The 27,513-nt window shown below is 49.0% G+C and overlaps 8 protein-coding genes across 8 annotated transcripts; 3 read left to right on the forward strand and 5 right to left on the reverse strand.

Moving 5' to 3' along the window:
• Positions 1 to 1,516: 1,516 nt before the first annotated feature.
• FPOAC1_009320 (uncharacterized protein) lies at positions 1,517 to 7,245 on the forward strand (the record flags this gene model as incomplete). Its single annotated transcript, XM_044853747.1, has 4 exons — positions 1,517 to 3,304; positions 3,358 to 5,056; positions 5,255 to 7,073; positions 7,125 to 7,245. 4 exons carry the CDS (start codon positions 1,517 to 1,519, stop codon positions 7,243 to 7,245), a joined length of 5,427 nt encoding a protein of 1,808 aa, XP_044706417.1.
• Positions 7,246 to 7,692: 447 nt separating this feature from the next.
• Positions 7,693 to 8,118, reverse strand: FPOAC1_009321 (uncharacterized protein; the record flags this gene model as incomplete). Its single annotated transcript, XM_044853748.1, has 1 exon — positions 7,693 to 8,118. The coding sequence occupies one exon, from the start codon at positions 8,116 to 8,118 to the stop codon at positions 7,693 to 7,695; it is 426 nt and encodes a 141-aa protein (XP_044706418.1).
• Positions 8,119 to 8,583: 465 nt separating this feature from the next.
• Positions 8,584 to 9,201, reverse strand: FPOAC1_009322 (uncharacterized protein; the record flags this gene model as incomplete). The annotated part of the gene is made up of 3 exons (XM_044853749.1): positions 8,584 to 8,742; positions 8,828 to 8,968; positions 9,031 to 9,201. 3 exons carry the CDS (start codon positions 9,199 to 9,201, stop codon positions 8,584 to 8,586), a joined length of 471 nt encoding a protein of 156 aa, XP_044706419.1.
• Positions 9,202 to 14,083: 4,882 nt separating this feature from the next.
• Positions 14,084 to 16,644, forward strand: FPOAC1_009323 (uncharacterized protein; the record flags this gene model as incomplete). Its single annotated transcript, XM_044853750.1, has 3 exons — positions 14,084 to 15,628; positions 15,679 to 15,883; positions 15,935 to 16,644. 3 exons carry the CDS (start codon positions 14,084 to 14,086, stop codon positions 16,642 to 16,644), a joined length of 2,460 nt encoding a protein of 819 aa, XP_044706420.1.
• A 230-nt stretch (positions 16,645 to 16,874) lies between these two features.
• FPOAC1_009324 (uncharacterized protein) lies at positions 16,875 to 17,480 on the reverse strand (the record flags this gene model as incomplete). The annotated part of the gene is made up of 1 exon (XM_044853751.1): positions 16,875 to 17,480. One exon carries the CDS (start codon positions 17,478 to 17,480, stop codon positions 16,875 to 16,877), a length of 606 nt encoding a protein of 201 aa, XP_044706421.1.
• A 387-nt stretch (positions 17,481 to 17,867) lies between these two features.
• MSH2 (MutS-like protein) lies at positions 17,868 to 20,769 on the reverse strand (the record flags this gene model as incomplete). The annotated part of the gene is made up of 3 exons (XM_044853752.1): positions 17,868 to 20,507; positions 20,559 to 20,690; positions 20,746 to 20,769. 3 exons carry the CDS (start codon positions 20,767 to 20,769, stop codon positions 17,868 to 17,870), a joined length of 2,796 nt encoding a protein of 931 aa, XP_044706422.1.
• A 1,634-nt stretch (positions 20,770 to 22,403) lies between these two features.
• Positions 22,404 to 24,238, forward strand: FPOAC1_009326 (uncharacterized protein; the record flags this gene model as incomplete). Its single annotated transcript, XM_044853753.1, has 6 exons — positions 22,404 to 22,576; positions 22,635 to 22,739; positions 22,794 to 22,994; positions 23,051 to 23,315; positions 23,367 to 23,619; positions 23,670 to 24,238. 6 exons carry the CDS (start codon positions 22,404 to 22,406, stop codon positions 24,236 to 24,238), a joined length of 1,566 nt encoding a protein of 521 aa, XP_044706423.1.
• A 303-nt stretch (positions 24,239 to 24,541) lies between these two features.
• FPOAC1_009327 (uncharacterized protein) lies at positions 24,542 to 27,436 on the reverse strand (the record flags this gene model as incomplete). The annotated part of the gene is made up of 12 exons (XM_044853754.1): positions 24,542 to 24,728; positions 24,781 to 25,022; positions 25,073 to 25,160; positions 25,209 to 25,290; positions 25,346 to 25,452; positions 25,501 to 26,345; positions 26,396 to 26,458; positions 26,511 to 26,565; positions 26,619 to 26,727; positions 26,780 to 26,843; positions 26,892 to 27,239; positions 27,287 to 27,436. The coding sequence occupies 12 exons, from the start codon at positions 27,434 to 27,436 to the stop codon at positions 24,542 to 24,544; spliced, it is 2,340 nt and encodes a 779-aa protein (XP_044706424.1).
• Positions 27,437 to 27,513: the final 77 nt, after the last annotated feature.

Below are 27,513 nucleotides of genomic sequence, written 5' to 3' on the forward strand. Positions count from 1 at the left end.
ACGGGGAACGTTATATAGTACACCGCATCAGTCTAAGCACATAGGGGATTGGCTGCTTTGCGATTGGGTAATTTTGATATGAAGACTACGCTATTGAATAAGTTATGAAGCACTTGTCCGCCATCCAAACGATTCCCCAGCCACTATGATGCTTTGTACCACAATGTTCTTACCGCTCTCGGCAGAGCAAGAGTTTCTGGTAAAGGGCCATACCTAGTGCAATGCCACAGAAAGGGACAATCTCATCTGTGATAGTCCGAAGAGCCAATGTGAAGGACATAATGTGGAGATTTTCACTGGGATGGACTAGGAGAGTTCTCCTTGTCATGGATTAACTTTGAGGTCTAGTCAGGAACAGTCTCGTATTGATGATTTTTGATACCCGAATTGCCATGGGTTCTTGGCCAGGGGTTCCGTGTACAGAAGTAACCCCTCTCAAGGAAAGAAGAGAATGGGATTTTCGAAATGTCCATTGAGAAAGCAGATTGTCAGAATAGAACTTAATTTTACTACAACTAGACATCGATAGCTCTAGTAGGGAAATACGATCCATAACTTATTGTAAATTTAATTTGGGCCTGATGAAATGTTATTATATGAAAAAGCCCGAGCTTTACCTATCAACTTTTTCTTTCCCCCTACTAACCAAGCCTAGGCCATGCCAGGGTATTTGATGGAGGGGAAGATGGAAAGCACGGGCTGACTTGTTTAGCCAGGTGGCGTTGTTACTATGCTATAGTAGAGTTACCAGGTAGGTATGTTAGTAGGTATGCATGTCGCGTGTAGAAAGCAACAAGTTGCACGTTATCGTTACCAGTAGACTCTCAATGAGCCGTTGACGATCCCACATGTTGAAAAGTAGTGCCTCATTAATCAAGACAGGCGACTTTAGGAAGATGCCGATTTGCTAGAGATTCCCCTCCTTATAGGAAGCTAGCGCATGTTGTCTGCACTTTGTGGGTGGTATTCACACTCTCTACACACCATCTCAGCTGTCGTTAAGCGCCAGCCGCCCTTTAGCTGAAGGCTGAAAACGCTCAAGGAGGACACGGGCGCAGTGGCAGAGCAATGGCTGTGGCTTCGTCTGTTTTCTCGATGGGAGAATGTGAGGAGAAAACAGAGTTATCCGTCTCTTTACTATAGCTAAACGGCTTAGGACAAAGCTCACGGTCCATAAGTAGATAGGGCCTTACGGGTTACATTACAGCATTAGTCTAGTCGTAGGTATTTTTGGTCCCTTTGTTCAAGTAAAATCCCATCATCCATTTCACGTGTCGTCTATCTTCTCATTCTCACTCAAACTTATCCCATCCACTCCTCCTCCATACATCACAACTGTCAGCTTGTCTCCATCCACCCACAGTCGTCCATCTGCTATTCACATCCTCCACTCAATAATCCCTGACATCTCAGCATCCTACTCTATCCTAGATTGGCCTGGTCTGCCCCCCCAGGCCCCCAGAACCCCTGTTAAGACGGCCCACCTCGACATGTTACTCCACCGCAGATACAAACCATGAAGGGTAGCGACAGCTTGCGACGGGCTAACCGTCCCGCTGCCAATTTCGACCTGCCACCAGCAGCTTTGGCCCAGGCGCAACAGCAGGCTCAGGTTCAGGTTCAGGCTCAGGGTTTTCGGTCTCAATCTCAATCTCAATCTCAATCTCAACCTCAAGAGTCCATCACAAACACCGTAACTTCAACAAGTCCAGAGATCACCAACGCATCTCTTCACGGCCAAGCTCAAGCAAAGGCCCAGGCTCTTACAACCGCCAAGTTCCGTTCCTCTTCGAGACCCAGTCTTCAGGACCTGGCCCTTGTCGACGGGACTTCAACTTCAAACAACCACGACCTACCTCCAGCCTATGCCCTGTCGTCCTCCTCCTCCTCGACGGGGCCATCGTCTTTTTCTTATCCTCCCGCGCATGCGCATCCGCGCCCATCGACTGCTAACACTGCTGCAACAACGCACACTCAATCTCGACCCCGGCCCCTGGGTCCATCCTCCTCCGACATAGCGACCGCCGAGCAGGCACAGTTCCTCCGCATCCACCCTGTCTCATCTGCTTCGAGCTTACGTCCAAGGGCTTCCACCACTAGCGCCAGTGCTGCTGTTGTTTCTGCTTCTACGTCTCCATCGCATACACCTAATTCTCTCCTTCGACAACACACCTTGCCGCCGTCTGCTGTCGACAACAACTCTGCCCACTTTGTTCCTCGAGGCGGGTTGCCCCCCGCGCCGTCCATCATGTATCAGGCAAACCAGAGACATGTCTCGGGCACCGATCCCACGAGACCCTACCAGGTCCCTCCGCCGCCGCCGCCCCCAATGGGAGGTCCAAATACCGGCCATATGCCTAACATGATGAACCTGCCTCCGCCGCCGCCGCTTCCAAGATATAATACCGCCCCGGGATCAAACGGCGTCTCGCTCCCCCCACCTCCCGGTCCGCCTCCGGCGAGTGCCCTCGGCCAGCAACCTCCGTGGCACGGTGCTTTTGGGCGCATGTACGACAGCCGGTCAGGATTCAACATCCCCCCGCCGCCGCCCAGCAGCCAGCACCAGCCGTACAACCCAAAGTTACACGCCCAGATCGCCGCAGGGCAAACAGTCTCTATCCCTCCACCTCCCCCGCCGAATGAGGCCATGAGTGCGACCTACATACCGCAGGGCGACACGTACGGAGAGGGAGTTGGTATCCCCGCCTTTGGACTGGAAGACCCAACCCTGACTGTCAACTCGCAGACACTACGGCCAGTGACAACACCGCAAAGCGGAACTGACACAAATGCCACAACTCCCATGGACGAGGCTACGAGAGAACGTCTCTATACTGCCAATAACGCCCAGCCGCGCGGTACCTCCAATTCCTCAAACCCCACCCCTCCCGGCTCGATCCCTCCAGAAATCGCTGCTCAGTGGCCCCTCGACAAAGTGCTGCTTTGGTTGGCCCAGAATCAGTTCTCCAAAGATTGGCAGGAAACTTTCAAGGCCCTCAATCTTCACGGAGCTCAATTTCTTGAGCTCGGCAGTGGCCACGGCGGACGTGGTAACTTTGGTATGATGCATCAACAGGTGTATCCCAGGCTTGCACAGGAGTGTACCAATAGTCGAACTGGCTGGGATCAACCACGAGAGCGAGAGGAAGGAAAGCGAATGCGAAGGCTAATCCGAAGTATTGTGACCGGTCGACCCGCTGATGTGTCTAAAGTTTCAACGGCTCACGGCCGGAAAGAATCGCTCAACGGCGGGCATGGGAATAACCTACCAAGCGCTGGAACTGATCCCATGGACTCGCCTAATGTTTGTTAACCCCGAATTGATATCGTCCATGGACTTTTACTGACATTTGTTAGACACCCCTTACTGCCCCTGGTCCTGGCTTCAGCAGTCGTAGATTCTCTCAAACAAGGTCCACCACACTGCCAAACAGCATCAGCGCATCCAACGTTAGTTCCGAGTCTAACCACCGCAATATCCTCAAGCATGTTGATACGGATGGAGCACGCCGCCATAGTCCCAACGTCAGTGAGTCTAGTGAGGCCACATTCCGAGCCCCCGCTGTCCACTCAGCAAGCCCTACTGGCAGCCCAGGCATCCCTCCAGCGATGTATACTACTACGCCCACTATCGCTCAGTCTCCTAGCGCAATCAAAGCTGGCCATCGTTCTAGAAGTAGTCTGGATTCAGTAGCCTCCAACGCAGCCATTTATGGATCAGGTGTACCATCGGATGCCGCCTCGTTACTCAATCGAAATATGAACCTCGGAGACATTGTCCATGGCCGCAACCACGATGCGCGATCACGGCACTCTCCATCTGATGGAGGTGATAGATCAGCAGGCGGAGAGACTCCCTCTTCAGCTAAAGACTCCAAGAGCTTCTTAAGTTTCCTGTCTAGGAAAAAGAGGCAAACAAAAGATGACGGTGCATACCCGTCTCCTGAAGAGATGGAAGCTTCTCCGACGTCTCCACACGGATCTATCCGACCTATTGTGGGTTTGGGTGTCCGAGGAAGCAATGGCAGCGATACCAATCTTGACCTCTCTGGCTCGACATTAGGCGACGACAGGAACGGCAATACTCTGAACATGCGATCAAAGAAAATTAGTCCCGTACGGACCTATGTCCTCGCCACGATGGACTACTGGAACTATCGAATGTGTGACATCACTGAAGCAGAGACCGCAACAGAAGTTCGCCAAGTAATATGCATGCACCTGGGCTTGGGTGACTACGAAAACTCACACATCTACCTCACTGAAGCGGGCAAATTCGAACACATGGATCCTCTGGATGACCCGAGCCTGGTGACCGTGCGGCGAGCGAAGGGCGATCCTCTTGGGACACTCAAGTTCTTTGTGACACCTCCAGGGGTTGCTCCCATATCTAGCCTCTCTATCAAGGCTGACGTCCCCGTAATCGTATCTCCTGGTTACCTTTCACCCAAAATGACCGTTGACGATGCTCAACAGAGTAGCAGACAGCGGTCTAGCTCATCGCCTCCGACATCGTGGTCCAACACATTGATAGATGAAAAGAATGAGGACAAGGTGGCGCGAGAGGCAAAACAATACAGAGCTGAAATGGAAAGAAAACAGCAAGAGTATCTAGCCAAGAGGAAGCAGGCAGCAATGAAGGGTAGTCCTTCAGAGACACTCGGACCTGGCATCGTGGGTCGAAATGTTGATTTCGATCAACCTCGCGAGTCGCCGTATGAGGACAAGCGACCCGAACCACTCTTCCCCCAAAGACGACCTCCGGCACCACCCACTGACCCCTCGGCGACATTAATCAAGGCCAACTCACTGAGCCGAAAGACTGGAGCAAGCATGCGAACATCCAGCAGTAGTCTGGAGGGTTATCCGTCAAAACGATATCCGGAGAACGAGATGACGGAGAAGTCAAAGAAAGCCAACAAGCAAGCACCACCAGCGCCTGGCATTGGGGCCGCCCTCGCAGGCATGGGCAGAAATTTGAGTGCCATCGGACAATCCGCCAAGAACGGTCGTGCCTCATCCCCCTCTCGATCATCAACAAATTCGATTCCTGGAGGTAAGGATACCTTCTCTACCGTTGAACCCTCTCAAGGTCGAGGCAGTCCTAGTACGACGTCATCATCAAAATCGACAACGGGTAACGTAACCTGGAACAAGAAGAACCTGGGTTTCATTGTGCCAGATTACTCGCCCAGCGATTCATCATTTCTACTCAGTCCTAGCCCTACAGTAGATGCTAAGTTTAATGCAACAGTCCCCCGGGCAGCGTCTCCAGCAGAGATGAGCCCCAACTCGAGTCGCCCACGGACTTCGTTCCCCCCGAATCAACAATCACCTACCCATCGGCGTGCTTCCCATGGTCCAGAGCCCGAGTTTGAAGACTCGGATGTGCACTTCTCGAAGCCAGCCCCAGCCCCACCAGCTGACGATGACAGTGATGATGACTCTGATGATGGGCTGTTCGCCATTCCCATTGCTAATCGAAACAAGGGCAAAGCTGCTGCTGCGAACGTGGATGCAAATGGCCATGGCAAACGTCCCAGTCTTCACGTAAATACAGAGCGATCGAGAAAGGGCCTATCGGTTGCCTTTAAATCGCCCAAATCCTTTGGCAGCGGCGTGACCCCAGACAGTAACGAGGACTCGGGTCGGCAGAAACCGACAACTCCCCGCTCTGACACATGGGAGCCCGAAGAGAAGGGAGGGCTTGGTCGACGAAAATCGTTCATTGAGAAGGATGTCTGGGCTAACCGACCCCCCACGGACGCCCTTATCAACAATCTCGACGACTTCTTCCCCAACTTGGATCTTGACCAACCTGTTCTTGATGAGCCTGGCGAGAGTGGAATGCCACCATCTCCGATTGCCGAGAGTTCAGAGACGAATATTGATCAACTAGCTCAAAACGCACCACCACAAACAGCAGTCTCGAGTTACCCTCAACAAGCACCGCCAGCCATCCCTCCAACTCGTCAGCCGTCTCTCTACAACGAAAACGATACTCTTGGTTCCGATGAATCAACCCTAAAAGCTCTTGATCAACAGCGACCAACTTCTGTGGCCCAGAGGAGTATTCGACGCTCAGGTGGCCTTGGTCGAATGAAATCCATCCGTGAAGTTGCTCGTGGTGCTCACGAAGCCAACAAGCGAACCAATTCAACCAATCAAGGACAGACGGCAGCCACGAACATCATGCGCCGAAAGAGTACCAAAATGTTCAACGCCAACATTGTGCAAATTCGACCAGACAGGCGTGGTAGTGTTGTCATGCCCCAAATTCCCCAAGACACAGTACCGAAGCGACAGACGACATTTAGGTGGTTCAAGGGTCAGCTTATCGGCAAGGGTACTTATGGCCGTGTCTACCTCGGTATGAATGCCACTACCGGAGAGTTTTTGGCCGTGAAGGAGGTTGAAGTCAACCCCAAGGCTGCTGGCGGAGACAAGAACAAGATGAAGGAGCTTGTTGCCGCTCTCGATCAAGAGATCGACACTATGCAGCATCTAGACCATATCAACATCGTGCAGTACCTGGGTTGCGAGCGAAAGGAAACCAGCATCAGCATCTTCCTTGAGTACATTTCCGGTGGTAGCATCGGATCTTGTCTGCGAAAGCACGGCAAGTTCGAAGAGTCTGTAGTCTCTTCACTGACGCGACAAACGCTCTCAGGTCTTGCTTACCTGCACAGAGAGGGCATTCTACACCGTGATCTCAAGGCTGATAACATCCTGCTCGATCTGGACGGTACTTGCAAGATCAGCGATTTCGGTATTTCCAAGAAGACAGACAACATCTACGGCAATGATAAGACCAACTCAATGCAAGGCTCGGTCTTTTGGATGGCACCCGAAGTGATTCGGTCCCAGGGCGAAGGTTACAGTGCCAAGGTAGATATTTGGAGCTTGGGCTGCGTGGTTCTGGAGATGTTTGCTGGCAAACGCCCTTGGGCTAAGGAGGAGGCTGTCGGCGCTATCTACAAGATCGCCAACGGTGAAAGACCTCCCATCCCTGAGGACATCCAGGATACCCTTGGCCCGTTGGCCGTGGCTTTTATGATGGATTGTTTCCAAGTGTAAGTTGTCTTGCAATCGCGACTTTCTGCGCAACACTAACAAGTAGACAGAAACCCGTTCGATCGTCCTACGGCAGATGTGCTCCTCTCGCAGCACCCGTTCTGCGAACTCGACCCCAATTACCAATTTTATGACACAGCGTTGTATCACAGGATCAAGTCATTCAAATAAGCTAGTTTCTGATATACTGGTTTGATATAAGGCGGATTGGGTATCCTCAACGTTCTTCTTTTGTATGTATTAGTGGTGGTTTTTGGGATCATACGCTTCTGAAGTACGAGAGCGACGGCGCATTGTAGGATTACAGCTTCCAAGCTGACCGGCGTTATTTGTTTATACGGTAGATAGGATGGGCTAAATGAAACGGATGATTGGATGGTAATGACTTTTTCTTGATACTCGTTGTGAAGTGAATCAAATGTAATAATACCTCGGCTGGGCTATTGACTTTTTATTGCCTAGAGTAATATCATCAGCTGGGTCTTGCTTTGGACCAGTGCGATTTCTATTCTCAAGTTTTCCTACTCGCTAGAGAACCTTTCAGTAAGGCCACAACCTCTAACGCCGTCGGTTTGGGTTCAGTCTGGTATCCAAGATCGGAAGCTGCCTTTTCTGACACTATATTTTGGCAAGCTGAGGGCGCTTTAGATGTACGGACCGAGAGTCGGTGTTGTCTGGCTTGGGTAGTAGTTTGGGCTGTAACCCGGGATGCTTGAGAGGTTGTTGCCTTTCTTCTTCCTCTTTCATTTTGGCTTTCTTGAGAGGCGTCGGGGATCCGAATTCATAACAGATGACTCGATCGAGGTGCTTGTTTGTCGGATAAACAGCGGGTTGAGGAGTGACCGAAGGGGGCAAGTTGTACATATCAGGAGTGTTGGGTCTAACGCTTGCCTCCATTGTGGGCAGAACACTCGGCCGATTGGCGATATTTCGAAACCTTTGTTGCAAGTCAGGTTGTGCTTGCTCGTTTATGTTTCCATGCAGCTCTTCGGCAGCGGACATTAAAACATTTGGAGGAAACAGGCAAGGGATGTTGTCGGCCATGATAGATGTCTTGATAAACGATGGCAAAGAATAGACGAACGCTATGCGTGTTTGCACGGAATGTGTATAGTTGGTAATGCAATGTTATTTCTCGTATTTCTATGAGAATGTAACATTATGCCTAACAAAGGTAGGTATGCATCCATTGTCAGGTAGGTAGGATTGAACAGCGGGTGGCAAGCTTGATTCTCTAGGTACTAAGGTATTCAAGAGTTGGTAGGAGCAGTATTCAATGGGAAGGTGTAAGTGATTCAACTGAGGAAGAACAATAAACGATTAAACAATAGGTAGGTAGGTAGGTAGCAGTCATGAAGGATTCATAAGATACATCGACCCATATTCTTGTCTTGTCATTCATTCTTTCTCTCCGTATCTCACACGAGTTGACAACTTGGGGATATATGAAAACACTTGATCTCATGTCAATTGTCAAAGATTTCCGTTCTTGGCACTAAATCTATTGATTTAATCTTTTTTCTCTGCTCTCCGTATCTTTTCTGCTTGTCCTTTTCCAGGCGCAGCATCAAACTTGGCTTTCCACGTGTCTTCCTGCTTAAACATCGTGATACACTCTGAAGCACTTGGCTGACCGTACTCAGGGTCTGCACCACCATCAAGCAATTCCTTCCGCAATAGCGTGGTCAGTGCACTAAATCTCAAGACCCCATTCTGTGCACTGGGCAGGAGGCATGTTGGGAAGTGTACTCACTTGGATCACGGCATCTTCCTTCTTAAAGACTGCGCCTGCAAGAGGACTTTGACCTCGGTCATTTAAGCGATTAGGGTCAGCGCCATGTTGAATGAGAATCTTGACCAGACCTGCGTGGCCATGATAAGCCGCGAGCATGAGCTTTTACTGTCAGTATGAAAGTTTCCTGACATTGATGATGGAGAGATGCTTGAGCATCATACCAGAGTATCGCCCTTGTCGTTTGTGAGATTTGGGGGCAGACCTGCAGGAAGAGCCTGTTCGAAAGTAGCCACGTCGCCTTTTCTGGAAGCGTCGTACATTTTGCTTGCGAACTCGATCATCTCAGGAGTGAGGGAGTTTGCCCGTTGAGGTTGGTTTGATGCTTCGCTCATGATTTGCTGACGAAACGGCGTTTGAGTCTAATATCTGTGATGGTAAAGTAAAGGTGAGTACTATTCCAAGGTTCTACTGATGCGTCTGGTTTTATAAATAGGAGTATTCTTGTGTGTTGGGGTGAAGGTTGTTGACGATAGGTTTGATACGATCAGAGATGAGGTTAAACTGAATGACGTAGTCTAGAGTACAGGCGCAGGATACTGTACCAGTATTTCTGACAGTGGCTTCACGATCACGGTTCAGTGCGCTGTGACAAGAGTAGGAATATTGCATATGTGTATCTATTACCTCGATCCGTTTCTTATGAGAAATAAATATTTGTCAATATTCAAAAGCCGATCGTCGTTACAATTTATACCAGTAACCTGCAATATAATACTTGCGCCCGTAGGTAGTTAACGATAACTCAACCTGGATGCGAATAACAAATTTCCCCTTCGCTTGATAAAATCAATCTTATACTTCGGAAATTCCCACATCCAAGATAATATCCCAAAAGAGAGAGACAAAATACAAACGTCAAGTCGATACAGTCTTGTTCAGTGAAAATGATGAGTGTTCGTTTCCCCGCCTTTCACGCCCAAAACGCCTTTGAAGGAGAGACAGCATTTCATCAATTTGGTGCATTCTAATCATCTCTGATCAGTTTGAGAGTTTTCTTCCCATCATAAGACCTACCATAAAAGAAAGAAAAATTCCCCAAAGTTCAATCACATCTTGTTGTATTCACTTCAGATAGTCGGTAGTTCCATCGCCATCGCCAACGTCTGGCTCATTTGGGATAACAGGCCGCTCTGGTTTTGGTGTCTCGGGGCGATGGGCAATATCAACGATTGGGTTCATCGTGAGTATTTGTTTGCTTCAAATTGCTATGATGATTTGCGTTTCTTTTTTTGTATAAAGAATCTAGGTTCACAGATGATATTTACACATCTAAAGTAGGTAGGTAGAGAAGCGATAAAAAAGAGGGTGAAGGGTGGTTAGTATAAGTCGAACCTACTAAACTAATGGCGCGGGGGCACGTTACGTTACGTCAGGCTTCGGCAGGCCATTCATTGGAGGAGGTTGAATCCAATATGTTTATGATAACGTGCGGTCTTGTTTTGAGAGAGGGAGAAAGAACCCATTTCATTCGACCTTGTGGTTTTTTAGAACGTTTGGGTATGACGACTATCCTGGTAGTGATCGTGCCACTTCTACATCCCTATGTAGTAACTAAATGGTATATGCTGTAACTAGTGCTCAAGGTTACATAGTGAACAAACAAGTGTCCTCAGAATTTAGATAAATCAAGATAAAATTTCTTTTTTAATATATATATCTATATATAAATACCTTATTTGCGGTAGATGAAAACTGATAGATGTCTAGCAACGTGCATTGATTGCCTTGCTAATGATAGGCGCTCGAGTATAGCTGGGAATAGGGTAGATGGGCGAATACTCGTCACCACTACTAAAATAATTTTAGTCTCAGACTGGTCTCTATCAATAAATGCAACTGACATGAAAAAGCATGTGATTCTAATCCTATTATCATATTGGCAAGCATCACTGATATATATTCATGTTTTCGATTATACAAACACTCAAGATGATGGAGATTATGTGAATTCGGTTATTGCAAGTAATACCCACGTTCAAGGCCAACGGGCTCAGATCACATCAGATCATATCAAACTCTAACGCTTTACAGGGACAATGAACAAGGGTCCTGGAACCTTGCCATCCCCAAGTCTGAACAAACTCAGCAAAGACATCGTCAACAGGCGAGATCAGCGCCTCGATGGTTTCGGGGGTCCGCGTAATCAAGACCGCTCCCACTCAGCCCTTGTTTTGATCCAACGACCTGATGCGTTATGATGTTGCTGTTGTATACCGCGGCCAACCGTGTTCTACACCAAGTTTGGTATTGATTTCTGCACGCCCTACGCAACACAACCCTCGGAACCATGGAGGCGGGATAAACCCGGCCAACACGGGATTCCAAGCAGTTATCCATGACCGTGAGATCATTTCCCAATCTCCATTATTCTTTAAGGTTGGTTGGTGGCTGAACCAAGACAAAGATCGGATCTGGCGGGAATGGGAGGCTTTTGTCTTGGGAAGACGGGACAGGAGAAAAATGAGGGGTAGCTTGTTGCTCAAAACAGCTCCCATCTCAACCCAAGCTATTCCCATTCCTTAGCCAATGCTCAGATTAGTCAATAAGACGGCATCGTGTTTTCGAACTGAGACTGGCCGAGGTTCCCTCGATGGGTCGGTGAATCGTGGGTTCGAAGTCTTTCCCACCATCCTCTGCGAATCGCTTTTGCGAGAGACGTAATATCAGATCAGGGCAAAGCGGGTGTGGTGCATGGGGTCCATGGAACTATACGGTTATCAGTAGAGTAACTCTGTGTATGCTCGGCCACGTCGGATAAAAAGAGAAAGGCAAGTCGAGTCAAAAAAACCCCCAAAAGGTCCCCTCCTTCTCCTCAGCGAGCAATCAGCACCCTTGCTTGAAGGGCGTGTCTGGAGAAGACAAAGACAAGATTGGTTGACTGGTCAAGAGAAATAGCGGCTTCGCAACAAGACAGGTGGAGATGGCATATTGTATCATATTATCCCATCTTTCCCCAGAAATCTCAGGATTGAAAGATGTCTTTGTGGATCGATTGGAGGAGGGATGAGAGAAACATGGAGTAGCGATTGACCACAATGAGGCCGAAAGAGACAGAGAATAATGCGGGAGCATTTCGATATGACCTCAGAAGCCCAGGGGGGGTTGATTGACCCAAATTATGCAACAAACTCGGCCAGGCCGCTTGTTGGGGTCGTTTTGAGTTGAAGGGAAAGGCTGAAGAGAAGAGAAGGTGACGAAGCAGCGGCGCAACATATGCATCCCTACGTTGCAATTGGTAGGTAGTACAAAAGACCCAAAAAGTGCATGAATTATCAAAAATCATAAAGCATACGACGAAAAAAAGGAGTCTTTCAAGAGTTTACCAGCTCTTCGGTCATCTGAACCCAATCGGCTGGTAGACGGCCAGATTTGACTACATTTCATACCACCGATACGGTATGTCGGGTGAGTTTCTCCCGACCATCTAGACATTCCGGGATGAGATTGGATGCTATCATGAGAGTAACTAAGGGAGGACAATTTTCTTGAAATCGAAGCTAGGATAAAGGTATCATGACATTGCGTAGGTCCAGAGTCTTTAACATCAGATGTTGCCCGGATCAGCCACAGTCAAGACTTGGCAGGAAGGACCAGGTACTTCTTGCCCACAATAGAAACATACTTGGGAAAGGTACTTTATGGCCAACCATTTGTACTTGCGGCAGGAGCAGCCGTGTAAACCGTAAGCGGGACTCCGCTAGCGGCCGGGTCCTTCCACTGAATGATTTTCCCTCTACTATGTTAGTACATACATCATCATCCTTGTCTTTATTCTCTCTCCCCTGTCAATTTCTAATTCTCCCCCCCTCCGGGGCCCCAATGAAAGCTCCCCATATTCGAACTTTGTCCCCTGCTTGTCAGATGTCAAAGATCAAATTTATACGGATGCTGTGAGCTTGAACCTAGAGTTTCGGTCATCTTACCTATTGATTATGCCACCCGTCAAGCAAGAAATAAGGCCCGACTAGGCAACATGCCACCTCCCTTGGCAGGTTTGTTTCAAAGACGTCAATTTATCCCCGCGAATCAAATGCTAGCAGCGGTCGATATTGTTACTGTATTCGTACGTACTTGTCAACGAGACAGCGAGCCTTGGATCTTACATTTTCCAGCCGCATTCTGATGGAGCTACGACGAATGGATATTATTTCCCGTTTACGATTGACTTTGGTAGTGATTACCTCGAACAATAATTTGATCAAGGCACTTACTTTCATACCTACCTGTACATATATGTCTACTCACACAGGGAGGTGGCCCCTAGCCATGCTATACCTGCAGGTGGTTGCAAGAAATATTGTCAAGATACATCAGACCACTTTTCCTCGACAACCATCGCCGCCAGCCGGTGCTCCAAAACGTGCCAGAGCTATCCACCTTCTATTCCTTCTTGGTTAATATCAATTCAAGGATGGGTGGCTGTCAATGGCTATGCACCAACATGCAAGCTAGGCATGGCATAGTATGGCCTGCTATCTAGGCCGTTTTCCCATTGCCCAACTGATATCGCAGACCACTTCGCTGTGCAACCCATTCCCGTGATTTTTCTTGTCCGGTCCGCCTTCCTGGTTCTCATCCGCTTCATACGCCGTTTGAGGAAATGGACAGCGGAACGTCCCCCACGCTCGCCACTATCTTGCCCATCTCTAAGGTGTTGTTCTGTGTCTACGTCTAAGCCACCCAGTTACGGTTACTATGTGCCATGCCATGCCATCCGTTGTGATAGATGGTTTACGCCCACGCCCTCAGCCATGCAGAAACTTATTCTTTCTTTCCCTCATCCCAATTGGATGATTACCATGCTGTGACCTCTGCTGATCTCGTCAACGGCTGTCTATCCATACCTGCCTCCGTAAGGCAGCTAGCTCCATGGATGACCCATTGGTTCAACTAACCCAAGTTACGGCGAAGACCTCAAACTAAGCCCTTTCCATACTGTATGCAGTAGGACAGGTAAGACAATGAAGGGGAATGCGAGGCAAGGTAGGTATCACCTTTTCATTCTGTCACTACACTCCCCTCGATACTCTATACCTCGTTCTCTGCCTCTCTTAGTTCTTGGCAGCCCTTCCAGTAGTCTCATATAAGAAGTCCCGAAGCCCAGCACATAGGGTTCCTTTTGTCCTTCTTCTCTCATCTCTCATCCGAAGAGTTCAGACTTACACACAACTCTCATACAACTTCATTTGTTAAACACCCTAATATCTTTCACCCATGTCGCCAGAGGTCAAGTCTATCTCGCCCTTTGGCATTGCCCGTTCAACTGTCCAGGGCGAGCCTCTCTCCAAAGAGGAAATTCAACAGTACAATGACTTTTTCAAAGCCAGCTGCTACCTCTCCTTGGGTATGATTTATCTCAAGGAGAATCCTCTTCTAAGGCAACCCCTCAAAGCCGAGCACCTCAAGCTTCGATTGCTAGGCCACTCTGGCTCGGCTCCTGGCCAGATTTTCACATATATGCACTTCAACCGTCTGATCATAAAGCACGATCTCGACGCTCTCTTCATCTCTGGCCCTGGACATGGTGCTCCTGCTGTCCTTTCTCAGTCTTACCTCGAGGGTGTCTATACCGAGGTCTATCCTGACAAGACTCTCGACGATGAGGGCATGCAAAAGTTCTTCAAGAGCTTCTCATTCCCAGGTGGAATCGGTTCCCATGCCACCCCCGAAACTCCCGGATCCCTCCACGAGGGTGGCGAGTTGGGTTATTCTGTCTCGCACGCTTTCGGTGCTGTCTTTGATCACCCGGATCTGATTGCTCTTACCATGGTTGGTGATGGTGAAGCCGAAACTGGCCCTCTTGCTACTGCCTGGCACAGCAACAAGTTCCTCAACCCAATTGTTGATGGTGCTGTTCTACCTGTTCTCCACCTCAATGGTTACAAGATTAACAACCCCACTGTCCTCGCTCGAATCTCTCACCGAGAACTTGAGTGCCTTTTTATCGGCTACGGTTGGCAGCCATATTTTGTTGAAGGTGATGACGTTGAGTCCATGCATCAGGCAATGGCTGCTACTCTTGAGCACTGCGTGAACGAGATTCGAAAGATTCAGAAGGAAGCCCGCGAATCCGGTGAGGCAGTACGACCTCTGTGGCCCATGATCGTTCTCCGAAGTCCCAAGGGATGGACTGCCCCCCGCAAGGTTGACGACAACTACCTGGAGGGTTACTGGCGAGCTCACCAGGTCCCTATTGCAGACCCTGCCACTAACCCTGCCCATCTCAAGGTCCTCGAGGACTGGATGCGAAGCTATGAGCCTGAGCGTCTGTTTGATGAGAATGGTGCACCTATTGCATCCATCCGTGCCCTTGTTCCTAAGGGCAACCGTCGAATGAGCGCTAACCCCGTCGCCAATGGTGGTCTGCTCAGGAAGCCCTTGAAGATGCCTGACTTCAGGGACTATGCCATCAAGGTGGAGAGCCCCGGAAATGTCATGAATGCTAGCATGACCAACATGGCTGTATTCCTCAAGGATGTCATTGCCACAAACCAAACCAACTTCCGTCTCTTTGGTCCCGATGAGACTGAGTCTAACAAGCTTGGTGGTGTCTACGCTGCGGGCAAGAAGGTCTGGATGGGCGAGTACTTTGAGGAGGATGCTAACGGCGGTAACCTCGCCAAGGCTGGACGTGTTGTTGAGATGCTTTCTGAGCACAACTGCGAGGGCTGGCTCGAGGGTTACCTCCTGAGTGGTCGACATGGACTTCTCAACAGCTACGAGCCCTTCATCCATGTCATTGATTCCATGGTCAACCAGGTATGTGTACAATCAATCATAATTGTAGTTCTTACTGACAATATCCGCAGCACTGCAAATGGATCGAGAAGTGTCTCGAAGTCGAGTGGCGCGCCAAGATCGCTTCTCTCAATATCCTCCTGACAGCTGTCGTCTGGCGCCAGGACCACAACGGCTTCACTCACCAGGATCCTGGTTTCCTTGACGTAGTCGCCAACAAGAGTCCCGAGGTTGTCCGAATCTACCTTCCTCCTGATGGCAATTGTCTGCTTTCTGGTATGTTCAGTTTCATATCTTCGCAGCCTGACCCCAACTAACCTTTTGTAGTTATGGACCACTGTCTCCGCTCCGTCAACTATGTCAATGTTGTCGTTTCAGACAAGCAGGAGCATCTTCAGTACCTCCCCATGGATGCTGCCATTGAGCACTGCACCAAGGGAATCGGCATTTGGCCCCAGTTCTCCACCGACGCTGGACAGAACCCCGACCTGGTCATGGCTTCTTGCGGTGATATTAGCACTCACGAGTCTCTGGCTGCTATCGATCTCCTGCTTGAGCACTTCCCCGACCTCAAGATCCGCTGCGTCAACGTAGTTGATCTATTCAAGCTGATCCACCCCAGCGACCATCCCCACGGCCTCACAGACTCTGAGTGGACCAGCCTCTTCACTGACGATACTCCTGTCATCTTTAACTTCCACAGCTACCCATGGATGGTGCACCGCCTGACATACAAGCGCCCCGGTAGCCGTAACTTGCACGTTCGTGGATACAAGGAGAAGGGCAACATCGACACACCTCTCGAGTTGGCCATCCGCAACCAGACAGATCGTTTCAGTCTGGCTATTGATGCTATCGATTGGATGCCTCAGCTTCGCAACCGTGGTGCTTCAGCGCGCCAGGCTCTCCTTAATTCCCAGATCCAGGCTCGCAACGAGGCTTTTGAGACAGGAATGGATCCTGCCTTCCTCAAGAACTGGACCTGGAAGCGCAATGGTCTGTGGAAGAAGGTCAGCGAAGGCCTAGTTTCACGATAGAATGTAGCTGCAGAAGTGTTTGACTCTGCTAGAGATTTGTCACGGATAGAGAGGTTTTCACGGGAAAATAGACGAAAGAAACACCAAAAAATAAGACGGTGGGCGTTGCTGGGCTGTTGTTTGGTTGTGTTGTCAAGAAATCATGTCATTACTAGTTCTTTCCCTTTTTCTAAGAAACTCTATGGCTCTGTAGTTCTAATGGCTTTGAAAGAATCACCACGTATAATACGTCAACTCCTGACAGCTTCCCTCCGCATATGATACTGCACCATGCCGAGCTCAGCAAACTCACTAGTTCCACTTACCTTGAACCCGAATTTTTCGTACAATCCCTTACCCTCTTCGGAGCTGTTCAAATATGACATCCAGCCTTCCTCATCAGCCCTCTCAACACCAAACTTCATCAACGCGGATCCCACTCCTCGGCGCTGTCCCTCCTTCGCGACAGCAATCGTACTAAGAAACCAATGCTTCTCCCCTGCGATGTACTTGATCGCTGCATCGTTGTTCGCCTGGAAGAAATGTCTTGCAGTTTCTTGGTCCCCCGAAGCCGGGAACGAAGAGCGCTTGAGCTGCTTGCCAGATATCGGCTGCTCTCTGCGAGCCCAGCGCGCCCAGCCGAGGATACAGGAGTCTTGTTCCGCGACAATCATGTAGTTGTCATCCTTGTTGTCAATGTTCCGTTGAATGATATTTTCCTGCCAGGTTTGCACTTCCTGTGATGATGGAGGGAAGCAGCGCTCATTAAGAGGGGAGGAAGAGAATGCGGAGAAGAAAACTTCAATCATTCGGGGAATATCATTGTGCGTTGCTGGACGGATGGTTATGCAAGACATGATTATGGTTGACGATGTCAAATATGGAGATTGACCGAGATGAGGATGGAAAGTGTATGTTTAAGCTTACTTCAAGTTAAGGATTGGCTATGTACAGGATCAGGCAGTTGACCGACCAATGGAATGAGTCACGCCGTAGGTATGGACCTACCTCGAGTGAGGTAAAAACAAGAAAACGTGACAGAAACCTGAATAGAGGTACCTTCTGAGTATTAATTAATGCATCGCAGTTTGTGATTCGCTATATCTCGAAAGCAACTATAATCTGTGACTATGTAACGCCCTCTCAGCATTCCCAGAATTAATCCCGACTCCGTAAACGCCCTTTTATCTGTTTAACCCATCGCCGTACTCTACCACTCTAAAACAACCAAAATCTCCTGGCACCTAAAGAGCCTTTACAGATTGAAAGAAAGGGTTCGCCTGAAGCTCTGAGTTTGCCCCAACAAGCTCTTTCAGGGCAGCTACTTGCTCCTCTCGGCTCATGCCTCCAGCCTTGACCTTGTCCTTCCACTCCACCAGAACTCGCTTCAGCATAGCACTGCCGTCCTCCATGTCCTGCTTGCTGTACTGCAAGGCAAGGTCATCGTGCTTGGTGGTGAAGTCTTCGAGCTCGTCTGCCTTGCGCTTGGCCATGCGGACCACCTTGTCCGGGAAGCGGACCAGCTCTGCAACGTGGATGCCGAAACTCTGGTCGCACACGCCTGGTGCCACCTTGTACAACAAAGTCACTTCGCGTTTGGCATCCGCTTCTGAGGCTGCTGCTGCATCAGTACCGCCGATGTGCGCCGTTACATGAAGGTTCTGCACTTGGGGGTACTGGTCGGCAAGAGCTGTGAGTTCGTGGAAGTGAGTAGCAAACATGGCGGAGCAGCCAATTTCCTTAACAATGTGCTCCGAGATCGCCCACGCCAAACCAAAACCGTCATAAGTCGATGTGCCACGTCCTAGTTCGTCAATAATGATCAAGGACTCCGAGGTAGCTGACTTGAGGATATTGGCTGTCTCGAGCATTTCGGCCATGAAGGTCGAAACGCCCTTGAGCTGCGAGTCGCTGGCACCCACGCGTGCCAGGATCGAGTCGTAGATAGTCAACTCGGCCTCTGCACATGGCACGAAGCATCCAATCTGGGCCATAAGGGCAATGACGCCGGTTTGTCGAATGAAGGTTGACTTACCGCCCATATTGGGACCGGTGATAATAAGGAACGACGACTTGTCACGTGTGAGCTCAACATCGTTAGTGATGAATTGAACATCATCTTGAAGTTCCATACAAGGGTGACGAGCTTCGCGAAGGATTGTCTGGCCCTCACCACGGGCATGGATCTTGGGTCGAACATACGACTCAGGGGCGTGAACAGAGGCGTGAGCAAGAGAGACAATCACGTCGAGATGAGCAAGGATACCAGCAAGACGTTCTAAGACAGGGCAGTAGGACGAAGCGACCTGGACAACTTCATGGACAAGGCTGCTTTGCGTCCTGTTGTAATTTTGAGACAGCTGATCGTATTCGCGTCGATAGGCTTGCAACTTCTTGGTCGTGAAATAGACACCGTTCTTCTGTGTCGAACACTCCTGGTACTTGGAGTTGTTTCGGATGCAGCCAGCCTCTTGTCGCGTAAGACGCATACACACTCCATGAACCTTGTGGCTGGTCTCAAGGAAAATCTTCTTGTCGGCTTCTTGGCCTAGGTCCTTGGCTGAAGCGGTAAACTCGGCTCGAATATCCTTGTCGAGCTGATCAAGCTTCTTGCGAATGATACGCAAGCTTTTGTCGAAGTCGGCCTTGATTATGTATTCATGGCGATCAAGGGCATCGAGATCGACCGTCTGCTCCACCATATCCTGGAGTTTACCCAAGCTATCGGAAAGGTCGCGAAGCTTGGTGGTATAAGCCTCGTCGAGGGGGTCCTTGTAGTTTTCATCCATGACACCCTCAAACGTACCAATAAAACCAGGCAGGCGTATAACAACTTGGTATGCGCGGACGACATCCTCCAGGTTGGCCTTGCCTCGTTGGAATCTCTTTGAGAGTCTGTAAAGGTCGGGGATAGACCGAAGGTGTTCCTCCTGTAACGTTTGGCGAAGTTCAGTGTCGACATAGAAAGCTTCCACCAACTGCTGGCGCTTTTCAATCTCATTCTTGCTCATCAAAGGCTGTTTCAACCATTGTGCCAAGAGTCGACTGCCCACCGGTGTCTTGCAGTGGTTAAGAACACCAAAGATGCTCATCGTCTTGGATCCGTCGCGTGGGCCTGGCATAAGGTTGAGAGCTTTGAGGGCAGCAGCATCCAACTTCATAAAATGGGCTAGGTCGTGCTGGTACAATTGATACTGGCCAAAGTTGGAAGGGTCTTGTAGAACCCCGAGGTACTTGATGAGAGATGATGCGGATCCCATGGCCAGCTTGAGATCTGTCTGTGGGAGAAGAGATGCCGACCGTTCATCCTTGAGTAGACGTGCCAAGTCCTGTTCGATATCCCTAATGCCAAAGTCGCCAGCTGGTCTCTCTGCAATGGCGACGCCGCAGTTGTCGATAATCTTTTTTATCTTGGCCAGCTCAGGATCCTTCTCCTTTTCGTCCTTCTTGTCGCCCTTGTCAACTTGGACCAGGCACTCGCGAACACCGAGCTGAATAAGGAGTGCCTCAAAGTTGGAATATAGGTCATTGTCGAGAAACTCGCTGACACCCAGCTCTCGAACGCTAGCATCTGCAAAGCAGACACCGACATTACGAGCTTCGGAAGCCTTTGCTGAGATCTTGACTGCGAGAATCATAGGTGCTGACTCGATCTGGCCCCCTAAATCGTCCTCCACGTCTTGGAGATTGCCTGGCGACGCTTGCTTGATGCACTTCCAGTTCATACGACCAGAAGAGCTCTGCCAAATCTCGACTCGCTTTCCGAGCTTTAGTAGGGCTTCCCGGAGGAATTGTCGGAATACAGTCATGGTCATGGTGACAGAAGGTAGTCCGGTGTGGTCGTTTCGGCCGAGCTGTCGTACAACAGAAGTTGTCTTGTAGACCTAGAGTAAAGAATTGGAATTGGTAGAGATATGAGTTTGGTAGTCACTTACAGTCTTTGCGATGTAGTTCGCATCTTGACCATGGGAAGTGTACCAGTCGCCTCGATCAAAGATGCGGATTGTGTCTTGGTTAACGTCAGGTAAGGACTTGAAGAAGCGAATGAAACCGCCCTCGTCATCGAGCTGGGGACACGGTTAGCATGAGAACCAGCGCAGAAAAGTTCATTATTGTAGTTACCTTTAACTCTGGTCGTGAAGCCATAATGAACGTCTTTTAGGCTTGTGCAGCTCCAGATTTGAAGTGAAAGTGCCGAGGAGACAAATGTTGGAGGTTTACGTCGCGTCATTAGTTCGCGTATTGGCCGGGAGACGCGCTTTTAGTGGGTTCTCAATTAAAGTGATGACGCGAAATCATGTCTTTTGCACAAGTCAGATGACAGTTGCATAAATATATGGATAACAGATGCACAACTTGAACAGGTTGTATAGGTTAGTAGGTAAGCAGCTCCACTGATACACTATTGGTTGGTACAGTACCAAACAGTAGGTACATAGCTGATGATCTTACAACATCAACATGTTTGTTGAAACTCACGATGCTTGTTGTCTCTTTGAACGAACTGCTCGTGACTGTTGCGTTTTATAAAGTGCAAATCGAGACGTGGAATTTCAATGCCACACTACTATCAACAAGATCAGCAAAGGGCATGACTTGAACGTGACATTAAAAATGATCAAGGCGCGTTCAACTCAGCCTTTGGACCCTGGTATCCAATAACTAAATGGCGCGCTATCAAAGGATCCAGCGGCGATGATTCACTATCAGGCAGCCTCGAGCAGCCACATGTCTCTTTCTGTAAGTGATTAACAGCTCGAGTACAAATGGCTTTTCTATGATAAGGTTAGGGACAGGAGGTTCATATCCTCTCCTTAGACTACTTGTCCCATGACAATTCATCTGGATTATATTTTGACGAGCATTTATTAGTTTTTATACCCATAAACAATGACGCAGTCTGTGCGGTGAATCGCCAAGAGATAAATCGACGCTCTCACAACGACCAAATCAAGGATAGACTCGAGGAATTTGTTCTCTCATTATTAGCGAACTGGGGAACAAGAGTCGTTTTAACCTTGTTTTTAGCCTCCAAGATGTGGGGGTTCCGCAGAGTTTTATATACCGGAGCCGCATTGACATGTCGAGTGAACATGTTCAAGTTAAAGTCACCTACTAGGTACTAAGGTACATAGGGAGTTTCTGCTCAACATGGCCAATGATGGGACATTCTGAATAGGCAGCAATGGCAAGTGCCGTGCCTTGAGGTTGTTCAGATAAAGATAATGCCAACACGTGCTCCGAGTAAAGACGATATATCGATTTATGCTTGGATATACAAGCCTTGGCGACAGGGATCATACACTCGACACTATCCATCCGGGTTCTCAAAGCACACTCAATATGGTAATCTACTGCTCGATAGTGGCTCAAGGCCATCAAGGTCCTCATATCCAATCCACTCTTTCCCTATGTATCTGCAACAGCAAGCAGACATTCATTCTGGGCGTTTTCCCCAGTGGCAATCAAATGAGACCGAGAGAGCAAAAGAGTTTGAGACATTAACTTTGTTCTCCCTCTTTTTCTCCCTCCGAAAAAAAAATATAGAGATACTCTGCCTCTCTTTCAAAAGTATCTTTACACTATTCTCTCCTCGACAACCCTTGCAGCCAATTCCAAGTCTCGCTTCTCTTTTCTATTGGCCTCTAGCGAATTTAAGCATAAATCCTGTTTAGGTATCTAGAGGTGTCTTTCTCGGCTGTTTATTGCCGTGGTCAATTGTTTGATACGAAACAGAGCGAAACAAAACAGAACATTCTTGCCGTTATCCGTCCACCAACATGTACGCTTCCGCCCTGTCCCTCGCCAAATGGGGGCTTGTCTTCTCCGCGGCTTCTGCTGCTGCCAGCAATGTCCGTATTGCCCCTAGAGCTACTACACAGGCCCCTTCAGGCACAGCAGCTGCGCCCGAGGTCACCGCTATCACAGGATGCCATCTCCACGCTTCAGAACTGTTAGTAGATACCTAGTCGCCTCCATACCGAGGCATCATGGACTAACCGTGCACCTAGATACTGTTTTGCTGGTGAGACCGAATACATGGTGGACATTAAGGTCACTGCCACCACTGATGTCCCCTCTCAATATACCGACTGCCATTCCCATGGCTCTGATATGTAAGCCATTGAGTTATGACCTGCCGTTGGCCACTACTAACTCTCGCCCTCAAGGTTTTGTGTCGGCTCGGATGGTGAAGATGTTGCTGTTCAAGCAGAAGGTGCTGAATCAGAAGATGGTCACAATCATGGAGCAGGTGAAGATGATCACGACCACGACCACAGCCATGGAGAAGGTGCTGCCGAAACAGGAGCTGCCGGTGACAAAACTGCGGAAAATGATAATGAACACTGTCATTTCCATGCAGGTGTCGAGTAAGTCACATCCTTTTACTCATCAACCATCGACAATCACTAATGGGCTTATCCAGGCATTGCACGGGCGGAGGTGGTCACGGTAGTTCAGAGACTGGCGAGGCAGAGTCTGGTGCTTCTTCTTCAGCTTGTCAACCTCGCAGGAGAGATTATGACGTTGGTCTCCGTGTCGGTCTTCTCTTCGTTATTTTGGCCACGGGTGCCTTGGGTGTCTTTGGTCCCATCCTCTTGCACAAGATGATGCCCAGTAAACTCAATGTTGTTCTCATTGTCTTGAAGCAGTTCGGTACTGGTATCATCATCTCTACAGCCTTTGTTCACGTACGTTGCATTTCCCAATCCTTATTAGCCATTTCTAATCCGCATCGTTAGCTCTACACCCATGCGTTTCTCATGTTCAGCAACCAATGCATCGGCGATTTGGGCTACGAGGCTACCACATCTGCCCTCGTCATGGCCGGCATTTTTCTGTCTTTTCTCGTCGAATATATCGGAAATCGTATTGTTCTCGCAAAGACGAAAGCTTCAGCTGATCTCTCCTTGTCTGAGAAGAAGAGCGCGTGGCTCTCTACTGAAGTTGTCAGTGTTCTTGTCATGGAGTTAGGTATCCTATTCCACTCTCTCCGTAAGTTCAACCTCCCAAAACCAACACCACAACGCATTAACACGATACAGTTATCGGCTTGACTCTAGTTGTCGCTGGCGATGAGTACTTCCTCACTCTCTTCGTCGTCATTCTTTTCCACCAAATGTTTGAGGGCATCGCTCTTGGAAGCCGAATCGCCACTATCGGTACTGCTGCCGACACTCACAGTGTCGTTGCCCCTCGTTCTTCTGATGACATATCCTCCGCTCAAGACTCGGACAAGGCTCCTCCTGCTGCTACCGAGACCATCTCTAACGATGAGACGGTCCATGCTGGTCTCTCCATGAAGAAGAAGCTTGGTCTTGCTTCCCTCTTTGCCTTCATCACCCCCATCGGAATGGCCATCGGTATTGGTGTGTTGCAAAAGTTCAACGGCAACGATAAGTCTACACTTATCGCCATCGGTACACTCGACGCTGTCTCCGCTGGTATTCTTATGTGGGTTGGCCTTGTTGAGATGTGGGCTGCAGACTGGATGACCGGAGGACATGGCCACAAGGCCGAGCTTGCTGATGCCAACATCCTCACAACCAGTCTTGCTTTCTTGGGTTTGGTTGCTGGCCTAGTAGTGATGAGTCTTCTGGGCAAGTGGGCATAGACTAAACATGCCTGGGCCCCTTATTTAAACTAGACGAGTTTTTTGGTTACGGAGTTCCGGTGTCGTGCATCTACGGAGTTGGTCGGGAGGGCATGTGCAGTACTTTATGCTCTGTCAACGGGTGAAAAGCTGTACAGATCTAAACAAAAAATGGTGTTGCCAGGATAGAGAATTTGGCACAGATAATGATGAACGATATTTTTATCTTATGCCCACACCTCTTGACCAGCGCAGTTATGAAATATTGCTTTTTCCACAAACAAGACGCAGATCCATGTCTCCCTGGTAACCTTCCGTCCCCTATCATCCGTTCAACGCGGCCCTTCCCAGGCTCGGCATCTGGTATCGGGGTGCTTTGGATGTCAAATTCGAGCTGGGTGTATCGGCGTACGGCAGCACCTGTATGCTGCTGTCCACTGGCCTGTACATGATGTCCCAGTGGTCCGAAATGTTTGGATTCCCATAAGGTCTCAGGGCTGCAAACCTCATGCTTCACGGGCTATTAAAATCATCACCTCACCAGGGGTATGGCTTGTACTTACGTGTAATTTCCAGGCGCTATTCTTGTACCGTTGGCGAGCTTTCCGAACCACCAGAAGACATGAAAGCCACGCGATTCACGTTTAAGTGGGAAGGGTATAGTGTCGTTCGAATCGTTAACGGTTGGGTCAAAGAACCAAAATTCTTCGGCGTCTCGCATAGTTGTTGCTGAACCGATATAGCCAAATTCACCAACCCGAAGAGGATAGGTCCAGAGCGATTCCGTCCAACCTTGCTCAAATATCTAGCAGCTTTTAGAGAGTTTAAGACATGATATTTTAAGGCGATACTAACATCCCATCTGAGATTGTGGCAAGCGTATGACAGCCTACCGCCAATCTCAATAAAGTCGTTCGGATCTCTATCAATATTGAAAGACCAGCTGTGATGTCTGTTAGGCATTTACACGGAACTTCGGTGGGTTTCTTACGTCAAGTCCTTGTCCGGGTCTGTGATAAATGGTTCAGCGATGAACATGTTGTCGAATGCCTTTTCAGTATCATACGCAGCTCCTGTCACAGTCATTAGCGGGAAAGGAAATTTCAGGCCATGTCAAGGTTAACAAACCTCCGTATGGTATAGACAGTTTCTCTCCATGATCGGAAATGACCCATACCTTTCCGCCATACAATGGCAAGTAATCGTCATCAACGTCTGGAAGACCAAAAGTGACACTAAACATGATGAGCTGGTTATGGTCTTGTGATGCGTAGGTGACTTACCTCAGCTCTCTTGTCTCTCCTGGTGCTATGAATACTGTATGAGGGAGCCTCACAGGAGGGGCGATGTTCTTTGGCTCAATGCCATATAACAGTGAAACCCCGTAGTTGGCGTCGTAGATGTTGAAGCCTGCCTGTGGCTCGAGTTTGAAAGTGTATTGATGCACCCTTCCGCCAGTATTGGTAATGTTGAACCTCCATCGTGGCTTGAACAGTACGGTGTCTTTCAGTGCAAAGGGCTCATACTCAAGTTGGGTATCGTAATTAAGCACCTTGATTGCATCAACCAGCCCAGTTCCGACCTGAAATGGCGGGGCTTTAAATTTCCGATTGAGATGGCTGTTCATGAACGGCAGGCTTTTCCCACTCGAAGCAATGCGATCTCGAAGCATCTTGGCTACCCCAGCGCCATTGAAAGCACGCCCACCATATTTTCCGATGAACAGGGCTGCGATACCTGCTATGTATGGCGCGGACATGGATGTCCCGCTTAATTCTTCGTAACTCTGGTTCAACACCGTGCTCGTGATTTCGAAGCCTGGAGCGGCGATATCGGGCTTGAGGAGCAACTCATTAGTCGGTCCCCAAGTGGTGAAGTAGACGGGCATTGGTCCATAGTCCTCGCCGGTCTGGTTGGCATTTGGCTTTGTGGTGACATTAGCAGCGGCCACGGCGAGTACACCATGTCCGACAGCGCCGCTACTGGAGTAGAACGGTCCAAACTCTCCTTCATTGCCAGCTGATGCAATCACCACAACTCCCTTGTCGACCAGTCGGCTAGCTAGAACAGCCCAGGGGTTATCAGACCATCCATTTGGTTGTCCAATGCTTGAAGTAATGATATCGGCCTATACAATTTACATTAGCACGGCTCCCACACATATACTATATCACTCACTCCCGCATTATAAGCATCACATAATGCTTGCATTATAGTCACCTCGTCAGTTTCCCAGGGGTTCTATTCCTAATAAGCCCAAAGTAACATTTCTTCAGACATGTTTCGTGCTTACATCGGAGAACACCTTGTAGATAAGAAGTTCGGCATCGGGCGCAACACCGGTAAGCCTAGAGTTTCCTTCAGGTCAGTCATGCAATCATATTCGTTGTCAGGAACGTACCATTCATTCTCAGCAGCAATAATACCAGCTACATGTGTTCCATGGCCCTGATAATCCATGGGATCATTGTCCGGTCGCTTTGGGTGTTTTTTCTCGTTGTGCGTCTCCCCTAGATGAATAGTTAGTTGCCGAGTCAATGAAAACGGGATTGCTCATCTTACAATCGGCTCCCACAAGATCATAACCCCCTTTAACTTTACATCTTGGACCGAAGCAACCTCCAAGCTTGAGAAATTAACGAATGTCGGTCGGACGTGAGACATAGAAACATACCGCTTTGTGTGTATAATCAATACCTGTGTCTACTATGGCGACAGTGCCCCCCTTTCCACGTATTCCAGCAGCATGAAGTTTATCAACGCCCGTCCAGTGGTGAAGAGAATAGTTTCTTATTGAGGAAGATGGGCCGTGTTTTGATTGTTCCACTTTGGGCATGGATACTTTGTGTGCTTGCCAGACGTTGATAACTCCCTCCATCTGAAGTAGTGTGTCTGTATTGTCCGTGTCGGTTTCTACCACCATTCCATTGAAAATATCACTGCAATCAAGACTTTCGAACAGGGGTCTTTTCCGGTCAGGTTTCATGAGAAACTGGCGTGCCACTGTCGCCAGTCCGTGATTCTGCGAATGTGAGCAAGTGTTTAGAGAACGGAACTGACTTCTATTACCGGCTCAACTTCAACAATGAACTTTCGGGTGTCGCCATGGCTCCTTCTATCAGTATTGGAAGAACCGACTGCGGATCTGGGCTTTGTTCCGGCATCTACGGCAACCGATGCTGTAAGTAGCAGGATCTGAAAGAGGTTGTGTAGCTTCATCATAAACGAATGGTCCCAGCAAATGGTGGGTAAGAAGATATTGCTAATGATGATTCCATTGGGGTTCAAGCACAATA

Source organism: Fusarium poae, chromosome 3, assembly GCF_019609905.1.
Source record: "Fusarium poae strain DAOMC 252244 chromosome 3, whole genome shotgun sequence".
Lineage (NCBI taxonomy): Eukaryota > Fungi > Ascomycota > Sordariomycetes > Hypocreales > Nectriaceae > Fusarium > Fusarium poae.